The 13,894-nt window shown below is 46.6% G+C and overlaps 1 protein-coding gene across 1 annotated transcript; it reads right to left on the bottom strand.

Moving 5' to 3' along the window:
* Positions 1 to 619: 619 nt before the first annotated feature.
* TPGS1 (tubulin polyglutamylase complex subunit 1) lies at positions 620 to 9,644 on the bottom strand. The gene is made up of 2 exons (XM_077281113.1): positions 9,224 to 9,644; positions 620 to 2,858 (listed from the first exon to the last, which is right to left on the bottom strand). Exons 1-2 carry the CDS (start codon positions 9,556 to 9,558, stop codon positions 2,330 to 2,332), a joined length of 864 nt encoding a protein of 287 aa, XP_077137228.1. The 5' UTR covers positions 9,559 to 9,644; the 3' UTR covers positions 620 to 2,329.
* Positions 9,645 to 13,894: the final 4,250 nt, after the last annotated feature.

The raw sequence follows: 13,894 nt of genomic DNA, 5'->3' as shown, positions 1-13,894 counted from the left end.
GTGAGTATAATCTAACCTCTTTTTCTCATCTTTCCGGATACATCGGGGGCTTATCTACAGCATTACAGAATGCTGTAGATAAGCCCCTGATGCCGGTGGGCTTAGCTCACCTGCGATTTTGGGGTTGACAGGTTCCCTTTAATGACCTACTCTAAAATAATAGTGGCTAATTGCTTTAGCTCCTCTTTCATATGGCAGTATTTGTCACATGTTTTACATCAGCGCTTTTGAGGGGGTTTTCCTGAGAATAGCTTTTTACACCCCGTAATCCATAGTTTGGCTAAAGTAATAAAACAGCCATTATGTAAAAGGCTTAGCCTCGTCTCTCCTTCCCTGCTATGGCGACTGTTAGACTATGTGCACACGTAGGAAAAGAGGTGCAGAATTTTCTGCACAAAATCCACAGCTCCTGGCAGAATCCACAGCCATGGATTTGATGCGGATTTGATGCGGATTTTGTGCGGTTTTTATGCAGAATTGCTGCGGATTTTGGCACTGCGGATTTCTTTTATGGAGGAGTGCAGAAACGCTGCAGATCCGCACAAAAGTAGTGACATGCACTTCTTTGAAATCTGCAGCAATTCCGCACTGATTTTTCCGCACAGCTTTTTTTTTTTTTAACATTGATTTACATTGTACTGTAAATCACAGTGCGGAGCTGCAGCGTGTGCACACAGCCTAACAGGATACAGCAGTGACAACATGACAAAGCACATTAACACTGCAGCTAATCACTGGGCACCATCTACATCAGCACAGTGACTGGCTGTAGTGGTGATAACGCTACTGTGGTGACATCACTGCTGCAGACAATCACTGCTGCAGTAGCCGAGCCGATGCTGAACAGAGGAAGATAACAGCTCCTTTCATTGGCTTAACCAGCGATGGCTGATAGAATTGGAAACACAATTCCCGGAAAACCCTTTTAAACCGAAACCAGGAATGCAATCTAAACATACAATACTATAATGTAACGGTTATACGCTGACCATAGTATTGCTGTGTGAGTAAGGCCATCAGACCGGCTTCCCACTGCCAGGCTTTTCATGAAGGCAAAGCCAGAAATGGATTCTTAGTGGCCGACATCAGTAGAGAAGAGCGAGGGGTGCACCAAATCCACAAGTACAATGTGCCAACTTCATTAAGAGGTGCACGACTGCTAAGGAATTTGGCAATGTTGCTAGAATTGATGCCTCTTTCTGATGTACGCCTACCAGGCCGCGCTTCACCATACCCCTTTCCATTAAGCCCCATACACATTTAAGAACCAATGGAGCCTGTTATGTGCCAGATACGATGTAATAACCTGAAAGGTTTCTCCCTGATTTTAGTCTACTTTGGCTTCAAAAGCTGCATAAAAAAACCTAAACATGAAAATGTAGCGACAGGTGAAGCTTTCAGTTATACTCTGCATCAAAAAGTGTGAAATAAGCCTAAGAAGGGTCGGACCGTGTAGCGCAATTTAAAGGGAACACGTCACACAATTCATGCTGCCCAAACCGTAGACAGTATGACTCAAGAGCTGGGCTGCACAATTATTTTCTACTGAAATTCTCCGGCATTTCAGAGAAAATATCCGGTAATTTGGAGGAGATCTGGCTGGGGACCATAGCCAGAGATGAGTCGAGTCCGGCGCTGTCCCCGACCGGCTTCTTCCCGCACTGCACCAGGTGACTAGCAGGTCTCTCACAATGGGGGAGACCCATCAATCACCTCTAGCAGCGCTGGGAAAAGTCGGTCGGGGGTCCCTGGTCAGATCCTCTAACAATCAGGCAGCGAGGCTCAGATTCATGCTGCCTGTAGTTTGGGCAGCAAGAAGCAGATGACAGATTCCCTTTAAAGATATCGCCCCCCATCCCTGACAATGAACTGTTATTGGGGAACCAAACATTTATTGCAGTAGAAAAACATCATTAAACAGCCTTTTCTAGTCAATAGAGGGTCATATAGGGCATACTGGACACCCCAGAGTAAGAGCTACCCTGCCCTGTCTAATATCCTGAGCAGAAAGCCCTCCCATACTCAAACTGTCCATCAGCCAAGAATGAAACCAACCTGGAAAAGAAAACTCTTTCGATATGTGACATAGCTAGGAGACAACTATATAACAAAGAACGGGGATCAGCAACCATCAGTACTTCAGCTGTTGTTAAACTCTAAATATACCTAGATGGCCACAGGAATGCAGACGTAGTTTCACAACAGCTAGAATACCAGAGATTGCTGGTAGAACTTGGGTTATCACCTCACAAGTTAGGTCATTTAACCTGAAGGAGTGCAAAACATTACGCCATCAGGTGGTAAGAAGACAAGATGGCGCACGGATCATTCATTGAACTGGTTTGACTTTGTCAAGGAACAGCAAGCATGCTTCTTTCAAAAATTCACCACGCTCCATAGGAATACCAGGCTTTTTGTTCTGGAGAGCTCGGTCCATAGCAATGGCCAAACAGTCAGGTCCTAGTTTGGAGCCAGCCTCCAGGTAGCTAGCTGGCACAGATAAGTCACTAGCAGTAAGTGCTTCTTCTAAAGTGTCCAGCACAGCCTGGCACAGCCTTTGGTCCGACTGGTTGCCACCATCTAGAATATTAAACAGAGCATCTGCTTTAGTTATGAACTCCACCAACACAAAGCAGGTGAGCACCCCATAACGGAATACATCAAAGGGAACAGCTTCATGATCTCGGCACTGGATCTTCTTCAGAAGAGAAGAGGATATCTCCATAGGGAGGTCGCCGTCCTGACAAATCCTGGACAGGACCTCACTGTATGTCTTTCCATTCAGGCCAGGCTTTCTCTTTCTTCCCCCAGCACTGAGGCCATCATATGCAATGGTGAGGTTATTGTTGAAGGCAGTTCTGTACAGAGACACAGATAATGCATGTGAAACACTCCTTTCCCTCATACTGTCTGATGCATATGGCTGCAGGGTTTTATCGTATGATCGGTTGTGGTCCATGCTTGACGGTCCCACTGTTACTTGAATAAGTGTGCAGGAGCCCCTAATCCATACACCTAGAGACAGGCAGCCATGTTACACCAGTGAAGTAGGAGCTGTAACAGGCGCACACATTTCAGGAATGGCTGCAAGAACGTTATACCTGGCACAACCATAATTCTCACCACTTGTAACTACAGCAGTAATGGTGAACTTGTCTGATTAGCACAGTCACTCAGATTTGTCAAATATGTGTATTTAGTAGTGATGAGCGCGCATCCTCAGAATAGGTTTTATCTGTACTAGGTTTTATGACACTATGATATCAGTGCACTTACAGTACATGGCACTGTGATGATGATGTGTGAACTGAAGTCATCATTGTACACTGACATTGGTGCGCTTACACGGCACTGTGAAGTCATCATTGTACGCTGATATCATCGGTGCGCTTACATGGCACTATGATGTTAATGTGTGAAGTCATCATTGTACGCTGACATTGGTGCACTTAAATTGCACGATGATAATGATGTGTCAAGTCATCATTGTATGCGGACATAATCGGTGCGCTTACACGGCACTGATGATGATGATGAGTGAAGTTATTGTATGCTGACATCATTGGTGCGCTTACACGGCACTATGATGATGATGAGTGAAGTTATTGTATGCTGACATCATTGGTGCGCTTACATAGCACTATGATGAGTGAAGTTATTGTATGCTGACATCATCATCATCATAGTGCCATGTAAGCGCACCAATGATGTGTGAAGTTATTGTATGCTGACATCATTGGTGCGCTTACTTGGCACTATGATGATGATGAGTGAAGTTATTGTATGCTGACATCATTGGTGCGCTTACATGGCACGATGATGATGTGTGAAGTTATTGTATGCTGACATCATTGGTGCGCTTACATGGCACTATGTGATGTGTGAAGTTATTGTATGCTGACATCATTGGTGCGCTTACTTGGCACTATGATGATGATGAGTGAAGTTATTGTATACTAACATCATTGGTGCACTTACATGGCACGATGATGCTGATGATGTGTGAAGCCATCATTGTACGCTGATATCGGTGTGCGTACACGGCACTATGATGTGTGAAGCCATCATTCTATGCTGACATCATTGGTGCGCTTACGCGGCACTATGATGATAAAGTGTGAAATCACCATTGTACGCTGACATCGGTAAGCTTACACGGCACTATGATGATGTGTGAAGTCATAATTGTACACTAACATCATTGGTGCGCTTACATGGCACCATGATGATGATGATGTGTGAAGCCATCATTGTATGCGGACATCATTGGTGTGCTTACACGGCACTATGATGATGATGTGTGAAGCCATCATTGTATGCGGACATCATTGGTGCGCTTACATGGCACTATGATGATGATGTGTGAAGCCATCATTGTATGCGGACATCATTGGTGCGCTTACACGGCACTATGATGATGATGTGTGAAGCCATCATTGTATGCGGACATCATTGGTGCGCTTACACGGCACTATGATGATGATGTGTGAAGCCATCATTGTATGCTGACATCATTGGTGCGCTTACACGGCACTATGATGATGATGTGTGAAGCCATCATTGTATGCGGACATCATTGGTGCGCTTACACGGCACTATGATGATGATGTGTGAAGCCATCATTGTATGCGGACATCATTGGTGCGCTTACACGGCACTATGATGATGATGTGTGAAGCCATCATTGTATGCGGACATCATTGGTGCGCTTACACGGCACTATGATGATGATGTGTGAAGCCATCATTGTATGCGGACATCATTGGTGCGCTTACACGGCACTATGATGATGATGTGTGAAGCCATCATTGTATGCGGACATCATTGGTGCGCTTACACGGCACTATGATGATGATGTGTGAAGCCATCATTGTATGCGGACATCATTGGTGGGCTTACACGGCACTATGATGATGATGTGTGAAGCCATCATTGTATGCGGACATCATTGGTGCGCTTACACGGCACTATGATGATGATGATGTGTGAAGCCATCATTGTATGCGGACATCATTGGTGCGCTTACACGGCACTATGATGATGATGTGTGAAGCCATCATTGTATGCGGACATCATTGGTGCGCTTACACGGCACTATGATGATGATGTGTGAAGCCATCATTGTATGCGGACATCATTGGTGCGCTTACACGGCACTATGATGATGATGTGTGAAGCCATCATTGTATGCGGACATCATTGGTGCGCTTACACGGCACTATGATGATGATGTGTGAAGCCATCATTGTATGCGGACATCATTGGTGCGCTTACACGGCACTATGATGATGATGTGTGAAGCCATCATTGTATGCGGACATCATTGGTGCGCTTACACGGCACTATGATGATGATGTGTGAAGCCATCATTGTATGCGGACATCATTGGTGCGCTTACACGGCACTATGATGATGATGTGTGAAGCCATCATTGTATGCGGACATCATTGGTGCGCTTACATGGCACTATGTGATGTGTGAAGTTATTGTATGCTGACATCATTGGTGCGCTTACTTGGCACTATGATGATGATGAGTGAAGTTATTGTATACTAACATCATTGGTGCACTTACATGGCACGATGATGCTGATGATGTGTGAAGCCATCATTGTACGCTGATATCGGTGTGCGTACACGGCACTATGATGTGTGAAGCCATCATTCTATGCTGACATCATTGGTGCGCTTACGCGGCACTATGATGATAAAGTGTGAAATCACCATTGTACGCTGACATCGGTAAGCTTACACGGCACTATGATGATGTGTGAAGTCATAATTGTACACTAACATCATTGGTGCGCTTACATGGCACCATGATGATGATGATGTGTGAAGCCATCATTGTATGCGGACATCATTGGTGTGCTTACACGGCACTATGATGATGATGTGTGAAGCCATCATTGTATGCGGACATCATTGGTGCGCTTACATGGCACTATGATGATGATGTGTGAAGCCATCATTGTATGCGGACATCATTGGTGCGCTTACACGGCACTATGATGATGATGTGTGAAGCCATCATTGTATGCGGACATCATTGGTGCGCTTACACGGCACTATGATGATGATGTGTGAAGCCATCATTGTATGCTGACATCATTGGTGCGCTTACACGGCACTATGATGATGATGTGTGAAGCCATCATTGTATGCGGACATCATTGGTGCGCTTACACGGCACTATGATGATGATGTGTGAAGCCATCATTGTATGCGGACATCATTGGTGCGCTTACACGGCACTATGATGATGATGTGTGAAGCCATCATTGTATGCGGACATCATTGGTGGGCTTACACGGCACTATGATGATGATGTGTGAAGCCATCATTGTATGCGGACATCATTGGTGCGCTTACACGGCACTATGATGATGATGATGTGTGAAGCCATCATTGTATGCGGACATCATTGGTGCGCTTACACGGCACTATGATGATGATGTGTGAAGCCATCATTGTATGCGGACATCATTGGTGCGCTTACACGGCACTATGATGATGATGTGTGAAGCCATCATTGTATGCGGACATCATTGGTGCGCTTACACGGCACTATGATGATGATGTGTGAAGCCATCATTGTATGCGGACATCATTGGTGCGCTTACACGGCACTATGATGATGATGTGTGAAGCCATCATTGTATGCGGACATCATTGGTGCGCTTACACGGCACTATGATGATGATGTGTGAAGCCATCATTGTATGCGGACATCATTGGTGCGCTTACACGGCACTATGATGATGATGTGTGAAGCCATCATTGTATGCGGACATCATTGGTGCGCTTACACGGCACTATGATGATGATGTGTGAAGCCATCATTGTATGCGGACATCATTGGTGCGCTTACACGGCACTATGATGATGATGTGTGAAGCCATCATTGTATGCGGACATCATTGGTGCGCTTACACGGCACTATGATGATGTGTGAAGCCATCATTGTATGCGGACATCATTGGTGCGCTTACACGGCACTATGATGATGATGTGTGAAGCCATCATTGTATGCGGACATCATTGGTGCGCTTACACGGCACTATGATGATGATGTGTGAAGCCATCATTGTATGCGGACATCATTGGTGCGCTTACACGGCACTATGATGATGATGTGTGAAGCCATCATTGTATGCGGACATCATTGGTGCGCTTACACGGCACTATGATGATGATGTGTGAAGCCATCATTGTATGCGGACATCATTGGTGCGCTTACACGGCACTATGATGATGATGTGTGAAGCCATCATTGTATGCGGACATCATTGGTGCGCTTACACGGCACTATGATGATGATGTGTGAAGCCATCATTGTATGCGGACATCATTGGTGCGCTTACACGGCACTATGATGATGATGTGTGAAGCCATCATTGTATGCGGACATCATTGGTGCGCTTACACGGCACTATGATGATGATGTGTGAAGCCATCATTGTATGCGGACATCATTGGTGCGCTTACACGGCACTATGATGATGATGTGTGAAGCCATCATTGTATGCGGACATCATTGGTGCGCTTACACGGCACTATGATGATGATGTGTGAAGCCATCATTGTATGCGGACATCATTGGTGCGCTTACACGGCACTATGATGATGATGTGTGAAGCCATCATTGTATGCGGACATCATTGGTGCGCTTACACGGCACTATGATGATGTGTGAAGCCATCATTGTATGCGGACATCATTGGTGCGCTTACACGGCACTATGATGATGATGTGTGAAGCCATCATTGTATGCGGACATCATTGGTGCGCTTACACGGCACTATGATGATGATGTGTGAAGCCATCATTGTATGCGGACATCATTGGTGCGCTTACACGGCACTATGATGATGATGTGTGAAGCCATCATTGTATGCGGACATCATTGGTGCGCTTACACGGCACTATGATGATGATGTGTGAAGCCATCATTGTATGCTGACATCATTGGTGCGCTTACACGGCACTATGATGATGATGTGTGAAGCCATCATTGTATGCGGACATCATTGGTGCGCTTACACGGCACTATGATGATGATGTGTGAAGCCATCATTGTATGCGGACATCATTGGTGCGCTTACACGGCACTATGATGATGATGTGTGAAGCCATCATTGTATGCGGACATCATTGGTGCGCTTACACGGCACTATGATGATGTGTGAAGCCATCATTGTATGCGGACATCATTGGTGCGCTTACACGGCACTATGATGATGATGTGTGAAGCCATCATTGTATGCGGACATCATTGGTGCGCTTACACGGCACTATGATGATGATGTGTGAAGCCATCATTGTATGCGGACATCATTGGTGCGCTTACACGGCACTATGATGATGATGTGTGAAGCCATCATTGTATGCGGACATCATTGGTGCGCTTACACGGCACTATGATGATGATGTGTGAAGCCATCATTGTATGCTGACATCATTGGTGCGCTTACACGGCACTATGATGATGATGTGTGAAGCCATCATTGTATGCGGACATCATTGGTGCGCTTACACGGCACTATGATGATGATGTGTGAAGCCATCATTGTATGCGGACATCATTGGTGCGCTTACACGGCACTATGATGATGATGTGTGAAGCCATCATTGTATGCGGACATCATTGGTGCGCTTACACGGCACTATGATGATGATGTGTGAAGCCATCATTGTATGCGGACATCATTGGTGTGCTTACACGGCACTATGATGATGATGTGTGAAGCCATCATTGTATGCGGACATCATTGGTGCGCTTACACGGCACTATGATGATGATGTGTGAAGCCATCATTGTATGCTGACATCATTGGTGCGCTTACACGGCACTATGATGATGATGTGTGAAGCCATCATTGTATGCGGACATCATTGGTGCGCTTACACGGCACTATGATGATGATGTGTGAAGCCATCATTGTATGCGGACATCATTGGTGCGCTTACACGGCACTATGATGATGATGTGTGAAGCCATCATTGTATGCGGACATCATTGGTGCGCTTACACGGCACTATGATGATGTGTGAAGCCATCATTGTATGCGGACATCATTGGTGCGCTTACATGGCATGATGATGATGATGATGCGTGCCAGGCAGGCTGAGGCTACCAGTAGAGCCTGTGCTGGAGGTCTGTGACTAGGTAGGCACTGCCCAGCGCCTCTCCCACCCTGGCATACAGCCCCACCCTGACCAACCTCTGCGAGTGATGAGCCAGCTTCAGGTACCACAGCGCATGCCCCAGCCGCTGGTGGCCCAGGATGTGGGAGCCCCGGTCACCGGACTTGGATCCTCCAGCCGCTCCCACACTCAATTTCTCAAATAAAGCGGCCAGGAACACGAGCGGCTCCTCCGGCCTGGCCTCCAGCAGCTTCAGCACTGCCGACCGCAGCATGTCACGTACTCCGGCCTGAGCCAGAAAGTCCGCCTCGCTGGTGGCCCTCGGCTGAGACCGCGGCACCGGGGAGCCTGCTACACCACGTCTCTTGTCCGCCATGCTTCCAGTGAGTGGGAGAAGCCGGCCAGGCGCCATCTCATGTAAGGGCAGCGCTACGGCACCCGTCCCTAGGAGACAGCTGGGCGGCCATACTTAGTGATGGCGTCATTGGTCGCTGTGACAACCACCGACGCCGCTAGAGCTGTCACTGACTTCTTCACCTGCTGAGGTGTTTTCTCCTTTTGCTGAGAGCCATAACTTTTTCCCCAAAAATATATAGTTTTTTTATTTTTTAAATCATAAGTTAAAAAAGAAAAGGTTTCCTTTGTGGTACCGGCTCCTGAGACTTGTAGCATTGAGATTTTTTTTGGTGATGGAGCTTTGACAGGACTTGTTTTTTTTTGAGTGGTGATTCTCTATTTTGATCGCTTTTTATCTCACTTTTTTGTGGGAGGTGCAGTGCACAAAACAAGAATTCTGGCGTTTACACATTTCACAGTTTACCGTGGTAGGGTATGGGTTAATGCATTGCAGGGCCGGACTGGCCATCGGGCAGTTCTGGCAAATGCCAGAAGGGCCGGTGGAAGTAGTGGGCCGCTTGAGTGTGCCGCTGTCGGCACATTCCCCCCGCTGTTGGCACACTCCCCGCCCCGCATTCAACTATACCGGCGTCGTAGACACCGTGACAGTTGGATGCAATGATGGAGGAGAGAGCATTTGCTGACTCTCCCTCTCCCATCATTCCCCGCTCTGCCTCTGACACTACAGATGCGCAATGACATCATATCATCGCGCACCTGCTGTGTGGCCGGGCAGACTGCAGCTGCTGAGACCGGAGCCAGGAGCAGCGTGGGGCAAGAGGAAAGGTGAGTAGAGTGTTTTTAATATATATATATATATATATATATATATATATATATATATATATATACAGCGCCCCAGAGTCCTGGTCGTTGCAGTACTGTGGCTCCGCCACTAAGGGGAGCTATGGTACATCTGATGGCACTGAAGGAGTTCATCTGACCAGGTATCACAGACACCAATACATTTCACAGCCGGGCCTCCAGAGGGAGCTAAGGGTTCTATTCATTAGGCCACTCCTCACATACTGGTAAAACTGGGGGTCAGGCAGGAAGTTAGACGGAAAGCTGACTGGGTTGGAACCAGGCAACACCTTGTGGCAGAGGGTGTTGTGGGAGAAGATTCGGTAGGGCCCCTGTCTGGGGTGGGATCCTGACAGAGGCCTGGCAACTTGAGAGAGCGTCACGGGACCGTGCCTGCTCAGCATAGCGGCGGTGCCCAAGGAAGGATTAGAAGAGAGATAGATTGTGCTGAGTGAGAAACGAGATCACAGCAACAAGGAGAATACCAGTAGGAGTCGTGCTGGGAGACAGAGGCAACATTCTACTGAGGCGCAAAACCGGTGGCCGGAACGCCGAGGAAGTATTCATACATCTAGCTTCAAGCAATACTTCAAACCAACGGCAGGACAGTCAGTCATAGGCGGGCTGTCTCACCTAAATCACCTACGAAGACATAGGGGGCAACTTGTGGAGAGGGGCGACTCTAGGGTCCCGGAAGAGCTCCGAGCCTACCCGTCATACGGGTGCCGTCCTAACCGTAACATCAGGGAGGGACGGAAGATTAGCAGAACATCATCTAATCGAGTTGTGAGGGAACTTAAGAAACAGACACAACAGTTGTGGGGACTTTCCGTAAGCACAGCAGGGAAGGACCACAACACATAGCGCTAGCAGGAAGGCACAGATTTCCACCTGCAAAGAGAACTCTGGAGGTGCCATTGGACCGGCCGGACTTGCCCAGCCTGGTGAACCGTATTCCGGACTGAGGACCCAGAGACCTTCAGTAAAGAGGTAAAGAGACTGCAACCTGGTGTCCTCATTATTTACTGCACCGCACCACCACCACTATCCCCATCTATTATTGTACGCCCCTCAGCAGGGTCACGGACCGGGTCTAGCCACCGTGACAACCCCAGAGCAGAGACTCAGAGGCCCGGTACCGGGTACCCCTCGGCCCTGCGGCAGTGGGGGCGCTACAACTATATATATATATATATATATATATATATATATATATATATATAGATAACTATATCAATGAGTGATAACTGGATTGTGGGGCTATTGGGGGGCTGCATTACATTCTATGGGGCTGTGCTGCATTACATTCTATGGGGCTGGCTGCATTACATTCTATGGGGGCTGTGCTGCATTACATTCTATGGGGGCTGTGCTGCATTACATTCTATGGGGGCTGTGCTGCATTACATTCTATGGGGGCTGTGCTGCATTACATTCTATGGGGGCTGTGCTGCATTACATTCTATGGGGGCTGTGCTGCATTACATTCTATGGGGGCTGTGCTGCATTACATTCTAGGGGGGCTGGCTGTATTACATTCTATGGGGGCTGGCTGCATTACATTCTATGGGGGCTGGCTGCATTACATTTTATGGGGGCTGTGCTGTATTACATTCTATGGGGACTGAGCTGTAATGCTGGATACAGCTGTGATTATATGTCATATAGTCGTGTTACACTCCCCTCACTTCTTGTAACCTACAAGTGTACAAAGATATTATACAGTCACCATGCGACAAGTGGGCCTGTGTAACTTCAAATGCCAGGGCTGAATTTTAGTCCCAGTCCGGCCCTGATGCATTGTGTGTGAGTTTCTTTAGATCAGGCTTTGATGGTTGCTGCAAGAAAAAACGCATTTTTTTCTTAATTGTTTTTAACTAGAGAAAGGATCAGGAAGCAGATCACATTGGGAAAATGCCAGGGATGAGGTCACCGCAGTTCAGGATCAGTGTCTTCACAGCAGATAACTGAGAATTTTTCACGGTGATCTGCTGTGAAGACACTGAGCTTGAACTGCGGTGACCTCATCCCTGGCATTTTCCCACGGTCCAGAGGTCACCGCAGTTTAGGCCGGCTGGGAGCGCAGCCTCAGTGACGTCACCGCTAGTTCCCAGCAGCTCATTCTCAGGTTCTCAGCCTGGACGGTCGCATCTTGGCACCATCCAGGTTGAACACTAATTATCCCCCAGACATGGATTACGACGTGGGACAGAACCACAGACAGGTATGGTATATTGTTGCTTTTTTATTTTACTTTTATTTCAAGAGATCGAGGGCTTCGGTGGAATTAGGTGAGGTCATAAATATGGTTTAAGAATATTAAAGGAGTTTTTGTCTTTATTTCAATTAAACGACTTTTTTCTGGGTGTCTGTGTATTCTTACAATGTGACTATGGGGTTAGTAATGGGGGCGTCATATCAATGCCTCTCTATTACTAACCTCGGGGCTTGATGTCACCTGATGGTTACATCAACCCCTCCCAGCTATTACCCCACTTGCCACCGCTACAGGGCAAGTGGGAAGAGCGAGGCTAAGTTCCAGAATTGGCGCATCTTAGAGATGTACCTTTTCTGGGGCCACTGAGAGCTGATGTTTTTAGACAGGGGGGCCAGAATCCATGGCCCCTTCCTAGGCTATTATCAGCCCGCAGCTGTCTGCATAGCCTTTGCTGGTTATTAACCCCTTCACCCCCAAGGGTGGTTTGCACGTTAATGACCGGGCCAATTTTTACAATTCTGACCACTGTCCCTTTATGAGGCTATAACTCTGGAACGCTTTGACGGATCTTGGCGATTCTGACATTGTTTTCTCGTGACATATTGTACTTCATGTTAGTGGTAAAATTTATTCGATATAACTTGCGTTTATTTGTGAAAAAAATGGAAATTTGGCGAAAATTATGAAAATTTTGCAATTTTCCAACTTTGAATTTTTATGCCCTTAAATCACAGACATATGTCACGCAAAATACTTAATAAGTAACATTTCCCACATGTCTACTTTACATCAGTACAATTTTGGAACCAAAATTTTTTTTTGTGACGGAGTTATAAGGGTTAAAAGTTGACCAGCAATTTCTCATTTTTACAACACCATTTTTTTTTAGGGACCACATCTCATTTGAAGTCATTTTGAGGGGTCTATATGATAGAAAATACTCAAGTGTGACACCATTCTAAAAACTGCACCCCTCAAGGTGCTCAAAACCACATTCAAGAAGTTTATTAACCCTTCAGGTGTTTCACAGGAATTTTTGGAATGTTTAAATAAAAATGAACATTTAACTTTTTTTCACACAAAATTTATTTCAGCTCCAATTTGTTTTATTTTACCAAGGGTAACAGGAGAAAATGGACCCCCAAAGTTGTTGTATAATTTGTCCTGAGTACGCTGATACCCCATATGTGGGGGTAAACCATTGTTTGGGCGCATGACAGAGCTTGGAAGGGAAGGAGCGCCATTTGACTTTTCAATGCAAAATTGACTGGAATTGAGATGGGACGCCATGTTGCGTTTGGAGAGCCCCTGATGTGCCTAAACATTGAAA

Source organism: Ranitomeya variabilis, chromosome 1 (genome assembly GCF_051348905.1).
Source record: "Ranitomeya variabilis isolate aRanVar5 chromosome 1, aRanVar5.hap1, whole genome shotgun sequence".
Taxonomy (NCBI): Eukaryota; Metazoa; Chordata; class Amphibia; order Anura; family Dendrobatidae; genus Ranitomeya; species Ranitomeya variabilis.
Note: the sequence above shows the minus strand (reverse complement) of the source record. Positions and strands in the feature narration are given on the sequence as shown.